An 8941-nucleotide genomic window follows, 5' to 3' on the forward strand; every position below is an offset into this window, starting at 1 on the left:
TAACTTGGTAACGCTTTTGTAAGGAACTTAACTGAGAGGAAATTACACCTTTTTTATACTGTTGGTAACAATCTCCACAGTATTCACTCCTCAATTTTCTGGTATATTGAGATAAATTCTGCATCTCAAGGAATGAGTTCTGTGTAAAGATGCTCATTATAAGTGACTAGGTGACTAATACATGTTTCTCCCCCAACTGTTTTCTTTTTTTGTAAGATAACTGAACTGCTTAATGACGTGGAAAGACTGAAGCAGGCGCTCGGCGGCCTCCCCCAGCTCACCTGCGCGGACGGGAGCCCCAGTAAGAGGCAGAGTCAGCTGGTCGACTCTCTGCAGCACCAGGTCAAGTGCCTGCAGCAGCAGCTGGCGGTGAGTACCGGGCCGCCGGCTCCCTGCCGGCTCCCTGCCGGCTCGTGCAGGGCGCGTCTGCTTGCTGGTGCAAGCTTACTTAGGAACCAAGCTGCTTTCTGGCTGTGTTCAGATCCAAAAGTGCAACCACTTTTGCTCAAAGTTACTTACACTAGTCACTTACACACTTACTACATGCCGGGCACTACACTAAACATTTTACCTGCTTTAAACTTTATCTTCCTCACAGTTGTACAAGGTTTTATTGCTCCTGTTTAATCCTTAAGGAAACAAAGATGAAAGCACACCTGGGGTCATACAGCTGGGACTTAGTCCTGGGTCTTGCTGACTCCTAGTCTGACACCTTTCTGGCAGCGGCACCCTCTCTAGGATGTTGGTCCGCAAAACTAAAGGAAGTTTTTTTTTTATAATCTTTTATCCTTAAGAATAAAGACAGGCATTCCCATGGTTTTATACCTTACGTCCTTATGCACTAAAGGAAAGCGCCTGGATGCGTATATATTCTTATGGATACCTACAGGGACACGTGTCTTCCTTATGCACTAAAAGGAAGCCTCTGGATTTGGAAGCTGAAGGTAGGAGGCTCCTGCCACTTGAAAGAGGGTGACCTGGTACGCTCCCTTCCTAACAGAGAGAGAAAGGCTAAGTACAGTAAAGCCCAGTCAGGTGTGAATTACTGCGTAACATTTTCCTATTCTACAGGAATTTGTTATGAGTTCTTGTTAATACAAGAAAGTCATTTTTTTTTAGGTGTTCATTTTGTAACACCGCTGGCCTGCAGGTTAACGATGACACATTGCTGATCTGGGTCTTATCAAAAGGGTATGGCAGTTGCGTCAGGATTTGGAAACATCTGTTTGTTATTTATTACGTTCACGGTGCTGTGCTAAGTCCTGTCGGGGATAGAGAGAGAGCACAGTTCCTGTCCCCAAGGAGTTCTGGGTAGCTCGAGAGCCAAACTGTAGATCCACAGGAAGTAAAATAACGAAAGAGAAAAAATACCAAATACAGAATTTAGAACACAGTCCCACATTCGAAGTGACTGGATTCCCAGGAAAGGAGGAGGACTGGTGTGGGGGGGGCCAGTTTCAAAGAGGAGGGCGCGCCGGGCGCGGACCTGCAGGGAGGTGGTGTTCCGGCAGGTGAAGGGGAGCGGGCGCTCTCCCAGGCGAGGAAGCGGCGTGAACAGGGCGTGGAGGGGAAGCAGGCAGCGCGTGGTCCTGGGCCGACGAGCCTGGATTCTCTCTCACATCTGATGCGGTGTCACCCAAGGGTTTTGAGTCAAAAGTGCTACGAGGAAAGAGCTGTCTCGGCCTCGGAGCACGAGAGGGAATAAAGCCAGAGATGGGATGGGGCGGGGAGCTTCTGCAAGGATCCGAAGCACGCGTTGGTGCCTGGAAAATTGCACGGCATCATATATGAGCTACAGCAACACTTTTATGTCACCTGGGATACGTGGCGCTGGTTTCGCCATGAGTGTTTCCACACGTTCATTAGAAAGGTTGGTCCAGCGGTAGGCTGTGGAAGTTTGCGTCTGGGGTCCAGGTGGGTTGCTGTGAGAAGGGGCAGGAGCACTTCAGTAACACTGCTGTTGAGAAGCATCCGGCCCGAGGACAGAGTGGTCACAAGCCTCCACAGGTTTGGAATGAGGAAGCTGGTATCCTGATCTGTCCACCTCCCCACGTTTCTAGGATGCCGCCAGACAGCACCAAGAAGTGGTCGCCATTTATCGGACTCACCTTCTCAGTGCTGCGCAGGTAAGGACGAGCTGCTCCTTGGGAAAGGATCCCGTCCTAGAGAAAATAGTTTTTTTCTTTTCCAGTAAATTTATGTGAAAGTCATTGACATTTAAAGTAGTTGTACCCCATATGCTTATTTTAAAATAATTGTTTCTTTTAATCATGGCTTGCATATCTCCCAGAGAAATGTACGAAGCTGTGTGGCAACACAGCATGTTAAGTTTAGTGTTGTCCCATCTGCTTGTCACTCACGCTCTGGACGGTTTGGCAACATGTGACGGCGGCGCACGCTCACGGCATTGCTGGCTGGAGGCAGCGCCCCGACGTCCACTCGCGGCTGTCAGCCGAAAGGGGAGGGTGGGAAGGACTTCACTGTTTCCTGGGAGCTCAGGAGTGTTTCTTTGAAATGTAGAGAAGAGAAAAGAAACCCAAAAATGACAAGTAAAGTGTGCACGGAACTGTCATAATTTAAAGAAAAGCTGGTTCTGTGAAGAATATCAGCAGTATTTACTGGTTGGTTTCTGCTTGGAGGAGGTCCTGGGGATTGAACCCAGGGCCTCTTGGGTGCTGCGCATGCGCTGTGCCCTCCCTCCGTTGAGCCTTCACCGTGGTGAGGCGTGAGACTGTGAGTCTCCTTCCTTAGGGACGTGATGGGAAAGCTACTTAAAAGTCACACTAAGAAAAATGATTCACGTAAGAGGATGTGGTACTTAATGCTCTGTAGAAACCCTGTGATTTCGGCATCTCCAAAATTCTCAGAATGGATTTTTTGGGAAGACAGTAGAGACAACATTACAATAGCAGGTGAGATATAATAAGAATTGTTTAGGATTTGAAGTGTCCACAGTGGGGGGAAAAGAAAAGTTGTTGAGAGAAAGCTTCAGAGAAGGTCATAAAAAAATAGGTAAATAATAAAAAAGAAATTTCATGACATCAAACTCTTGAAATGAAAAAGCCTACCTTAAATAGATAAACAGGTTCATACAGCACAGCGCAGGGGACTATATTCAATGTCTGTAGTCACTTCCGGTGGAAAAGCGTATGAGAACACACATCTGTACGCTTGTGTGTGAATGAAGTATTGTGCTGTGCAGTAGACACTGGCACAGCGATGTGAACTGACACTTCAGTTAAAAAAAAAAAAGCCTACCTTTTCTATAGGAGATGAAGGGGGAACGGGTGAAAAAGAATGAATGGCCTGGTGAAGTAGCTTTGGCTTCTTCCTCTGGGTAGATGGAAGGTGGGCTGGGACTCGGAGGTGTGCTATTATTGCAGCTGTCAGAGAAGACTGTTGACGGGGTTTGGGAGGGAAGGCTGCAGGGAAGCGCAGAAGGTCTGTGTCCGGCAGGGCGAGGCGCTCGCTTGGGTCTGGTGCTGGCCAGGGAGGAAGAGCACATTCTTGCCGGAAGACGCAAACTAACGAGCTCCAACTTTGTATAATGTATGCTTCTGAAATTCGAATTTTTTTTCAGCTGACTCCTAATGAAACATAACAAAAGCAGTTGGCATCTGAAATAATCTTGCCTTCTGGCATCATAAAGTTAACTAAGAAATTCAGTTTAGTCAACTATGGCTAATGTTTGGAATTTAAACATCCTGCTGTTATAGAAACAGATTTTAGAAGCAAAACTTTTGATATTAATAGGAAGTGTTATGCTGAAACCTATTCAAGGGCTCAAGCAAAGAAAAAAGGAGGGGGGGTGTGAGCTCACCAGATTGACTTGCATTTAATCAACCTCTTGCCATCTTTTTAAGTTTAAAGTGTCTCTTTCTAAATATAAGTGGATAATGTTCGTGTAAAGAGATCTCAACCTACCCAGTAGTGGGGGAAATACAAGTAAACAAGGAGGTGCCATTTTTCACTTCTGGGATCGACAAACTTTAGACAAGATGATCATCTGTGCACTGCCCGGGGCGCTGTCGGACAGGGACGTTCATTCCCCGTCAGTGAGAGTGCACATTGTTATTACCTTTATGGAGAGAAGTCGTGTAGCTCTTAGCAAAATTAAACATCGAGCCTGTTTTGTTGACCTAGCAGCTTCTTCTCTAGGAACCTGCCCCCAAAGACCGGAACCCCTGTAAACGCCCATCCTTGGGAGAATGAGTAGAGACATTGTGATACATCCACACAGTGGGATGTTGTACCATAAAACAAGCAAGGAGATCACTTGGGAAAGACTTCTGTGACAGGAGAAAAGGCAGACTGCAAAATATGTGATCCTGTTTACGTAAAAAATATGAATATGGGGATTTTGTCATTAATTTCTTGTCTAATTAAAAAAAATTTAGCAAGAGCCAAAAAAAAGAAATTTCCTTGTCGCTGGCTTTGGTCATCTATAACTCACACCCCCCATCACCCAAGCCATCACTCAGAGAGAGAGAAGTCTGTCCGTCTGCTCTCTGACGGTGAACGTTAAGAGCAACTGATGGGCACTGCTTTCAAGTTGCGTTCTTTACTCACGTGAGAGGCTCCACTCCCTTCTCCGGCAGGCCCTCTAGGGGATCACCAGGACGCTGAGGATTCGGCGTCTGGCCCTGTCAGAAAGTCTTTGTCTTTGAACTTCTTGTGTAAACGAGGATGACGTAAACGATGTCCCCCCTTCTCCTCTCTCCCGAGGGCCACATGGACGAAGACGTGCAGGCGGCCTTGCTGCAGATCATACAGATGCGGCAGGGGCTCGTGTGCTAGCGGCGGCGCGGCGGCCGGGGGTGGCCCTCCCTGCGGTGCTGAGCGTCCTGTGTGCAACGCCCCGGCCTCTCTGGGCCCCACTGTGCTAGTGTAATTAAAATAAAGTCTATTTTGATCCATCAGTAGGTTTTTTTATTAGATGAATATGTTACCGAGTGTTTCAGTATCAGTTCAAGTCTTGTATTCTCTACATACTAACTTCAATTAGGCCAAGAAGGTAACTCTTTGCCTTGCTCTGGCTTGCTGTTTTTACACCCTTGAGTCCCCAGTAAAACACGAGCCATCTCAGTGGGTCCATGTGAAGAGGGGTTAAGCTGAAATAATTATTTGAAGATTTCTCTCAGAGAAATTAATTGGGTAGGTGGCCACTTTCAAGCGGATCAAAAGATTTTTCGCGTCTTCAGTCAAGCTGCGAGGCCTGGTGTGGTTTCAGGGAACATGCGACAACCTGGCTGGCCGGGGGCGCTTCGCTGAAGTGACTTAATGTGTGCCTTTGACTTCTGGAGGTACAGGGTTTTTTTCTTCTTACACTAGTAACTTTTATGCCTTTTAAAATAAATTTCTTTTCACAAACGGTCTGCAGTGCTAAATTACATTTAGATTAAGAACAGGCAATGGTGGGCTGTATGCGGAATTTATAATAGCCTCATAATCTACACAACTGTATCTCAATTTTCACTTTTAGAGAACTATGGTGAATGGTATGCTGGATTTTCCAGAGTGTCAACAATTTTAGACTTTCTTTAGTAATTACTTTGACATTTGCTCCTGTGGTAACCAGCCACTCGTTATATGTGCATCCTCCAAATGTGTGTGCCAGCTTACAGGAAAAACGCATTAATGAGATTAACGATGTGCGATGCAGCTTTCTGACACAATCAGCATTAGAGGGTTGGTTTTAGATGACAGAGCTGTCAGTGCGGTAACGTGGCAAACTGTGAGGATACAGAGAGCAAGACAGCAACAGCATCGGGCACACTTACAGTGAATGTTACAACCGACCATTGTTATTAACTGCACCTCATTGAGGAGAGTTTGTGTGTTTTGTTTTATTAATATTTTATGATTCAGATTGAAAATTACTGATTTGATTATTAGCAAATAAACTAAGCAAATGAGTCATTTCAGCCAAGCTTTTTAACTGGAAAGTGTGCCTGAGCAGTCATCTTTGAGCATCCTGAGCAGGAGTTTTGATCCTATTTATGTCTGAGAACAAGGACAAAGGACCATCAAAATAGCTTCTCTCACCAAAGAATAAGCCACCGTATGTGTTCAGTATGGAAACAGCAGTGGAGTCAGCAGGCTTCATGTTTGTTCCTCTGGGTGGGCGCCCGCAGCTCACAGAAGCAGGATGTGGAGTCTTTAACTTTCATATGGAACGTTGTCCTCGAGCACGAGTCCTGTGCCATGCGTTTCAGGTCACCCATCGAAGCTGCAGAGGAAGTTCTCAGCTGATTGCTCACATCTCAGCATTGTGACTTCCTTACCAGGGGTGGGAAGGGAACCCCTCTGTGTGTTCATGTGTTTTATTTTTTCTTCAACCATGAATAAAATGCTTTCTGTGGAATATTGCTTTAAACATCCTAGTAAGAGATTTACAAGGGAAACCAGTCCATCTGCTACTTTTGGAGAATTGGGGGAGAGAAGGATGGGTTGCCAAGTACAGACGGTGACCCTCATTTTCAGGTAGCTGTGTGGAGGGCAAACTCAAGTGACCTTGAATTACTCCCGGTGTCTCGCACACTCACCTGTGCCTGCAGAGGCACAGGTTGCATGTACAGCACTGGGCAGCGAGCAGCTGGAGCGTCCCCGATGGATGCTGCTGTCTCTCTCCTCATGTTAGAAGACTGTGAGGCTGGACTGAAGGCTGTTGTCTGAGATGCGAGTGCTCTTGGAACGAATCACCAATTCCTCTTGAAGCGCAGTCTTTGTTGAAAGCTTTGACTGCTGTTCCTTGTTTCGTTGTTTTTTCTTATCACTCCTGCTCCCTCATCAGAAAAGCTCGTTCCCTTTGACAGAGGGTCAGTGTTGTAAAGGGCTGCTAAAGTGTAGCCAAGTGTCAGTGCAACGAACAGCTTCAAGTTTCGTATCACAGTGGCGCTAATCATTGGCCACACACGCACTGCTCTGAAATTCCAGGTGAATTTAGCTTAATCCTTCTTATGGCTTGGCTTTTATTTAAACCTTTCTTCTTGACCCTAACCAATGTTATACAGTTTAAAATTTTGTGTTATTCTAAATGCATTGGATGACTGCTGCTTTAAAAATCTTGCAGCTTTAGAACATGAGTCCCCCCCCCCCCCAGCCCCATGTTACCAGCTTTCCTCTAACAAGGACCTAAAGACTGTTCTCACGCAGCAGCTTCTTACCTGCCTGAAGGCTTCGTGTTCTCAGTTCGCTTGTTTCGGAGAAGCAGAGGGAAGAGTTTCAGATGAGTTTTGGGGCCATGATGATGAGACGCGTCGGGCGTGCGCACACTGCTGCCCAGTGGGGAAGAGCAGGGCTTACGGGTCTGTCTGGACATCGGCTTCACCATGATGCGAAAAAGAACTACTTCTTGCTGCCTCTTTTATTTTCTTCGTCACTGGATTCTGCAACCTTGTGGTGATGTGTTTTCATCTTGCGTGTTCTGTGCATCAAAGTGATGGCAGTACCTCTGGCACCAAAATAAGGGCTGAAAGAGGATTGCCTGTGACGATCGTGTTGCATGTGTCTGGCGGGGCAGAGAACCTGGGCCTTACTCTTGGCTGCTAAATGCTGTGAACCGTTTTCAGAGAGGGGAAAAACAATTAGGAACAATTTTCAGAAAAAGACCAAACTGGCACCACAAAACACACCGTGCACAAAACACAAAGCGGAGTAAGCATTTCGTCTCCTATTCCGTTCGGTGGTGCCGCAGCCAAGCTGGGGCCAAGGCTCCGCTGCTGGGAATTCAGGTCTTCCGTGGGTTTTGGTCTTGTCTGTCTGGGACAAGACCGTCTGGATTAGCCTCTCCGGGTGAGTGGTAACTTGCTTCTTCCCGTGGCATGTGCGGACCTTTGGCTCACAGGAGTCGTGAATGCAGAGATTGTTTTTAAAAGAGAAGCTGCAGCAGAGACGGCATTCCAGGAGGACGCGCTGGGCAGGGAGAGCGCTGTGTTTGGCGTAATTGGGCAGTGACATCACTCATGCACCAGAGGGCATTTTCATTATTTTTGCCGCATGAACAAACATGCGTGATGAATGAATTCAACCAAAACGGGAAGGTTACAAAAATGTCGTATGTAAATGAAAAAGAGCCAAGACCTTCAAGGGTTGCTTCTCCAGATACACGAGAGTGTGTGTGTGCACGCACATGCACGTGTATATAGTGAAGTAACAGAAGAGACATCAGTGAAAATGATGCCCCTTATATTTGCCATCAAATTGCACTTAGGAGGCACAATTTTTATTTTATATTTTAAGCAGGTTTTCGGTTTTTTTTTTTTCAAGATAGCAGTCCTGGGAATCTTCTGAATTCAGGGAAGAGTTTAGAGAGGTTATTGCCTTCTTAATAATTCAGAGCTTCTGTTGCTCTGCCAAGTCAGAAGATTAACATTTAATAGAAAAACATTACGTGTCTATAACTCAGTCACGGCTATTAGATCAGATGGATTTTACATTGAGTGAAAAAGATGTCGAGCATTTAAGAGCCATTAAACTAGAGGACTCTTTTACTGGGTTTTAAGCCCTCGGAACCCGGGTCCCGCTGCGAAGAGCGTTTATTTTACATACACAGAGCGCGTTGAGGCTGGGGAAAGGGCACACGCTTTGAAAGAAAACAGGCCATGGAGAAGTGTGATTGTCCACACCGAACAGCTGCCTCGCGGACTCAGTCCTGCTTTACAGCAATTAGCTTTGCGCTGCGTTGAGTAGCTCTCCTGCAGGCTGGAAGGCTGTGGCGCAGCCACCCTAACCGCGGTGCTTGCAGGAGAGCCAAGCGGCCGGCTGTCCTCTGCTGGCACCTCACTTCCAGGAGCCACGTTTTAATACTTCCCCGCTCCCTCTCTACTGTAAGGAATTGAAGTTTGAAAATGCTTTCTCCAGTGATCCTGAAGGACTGTGGGGAAAGAAAAAAAAAAAAAAAAAGACCCAGAGAGAAGCTACTTCTGGTAGGTGTCTACTT

At 46.5% G+C, this 8941-nt stretch overlaps 1 protein-coding gene across 9 annotated transcripts in view; it reads left to right on the top strand.

The window, feature by feature from the left end:
* The window catches only part of UACA (uveal autoantigen with coiled-coil domains and ankyrin repeats), a 69891-nt gene extending 64972 nt beyond the window's left edge, over positions 1-4919 (top strand). For all 9 annotated transcript variants that reach the window (XM_074354117.1, XM_074354120.1, XM_074354118.1 and 6 more), the window contains 3 exons: positions 217-369; positions 2061-2126; positions 4726-4919. In XM_074354117.1, the coding sequence (XP_074210218.1) occupies positions 217-369; positions 2061-2126; positions 4726-4797 (291 nt within the window). In that variant the 3' untranslated portion in view covers positions 4798-4919. The remainder of the gene's footprint in view (positions 1-216; positions 370-2060; positions 2127-4725) is intronic.
* The last annotated feature ends 4022 nt before the right edge of the window (positions 4920-8941 follow it).

This window comes from Camelus bactrianus, chromosome 27, assembly GCF_048773025.1.
Source record: "Camelus bactrianus isolate YW-2024 breed Bactrian camel chromosome 27, ASM4877302v1, whole genome shotgun sequence".
Classification (NCBI taxonomy): domain Eukaryota; kingdom Metazoa; phylum Chordata; class Mammalia; order Artiodactyla; family Camelidae; genus Camelus; species Camelus bactrianus.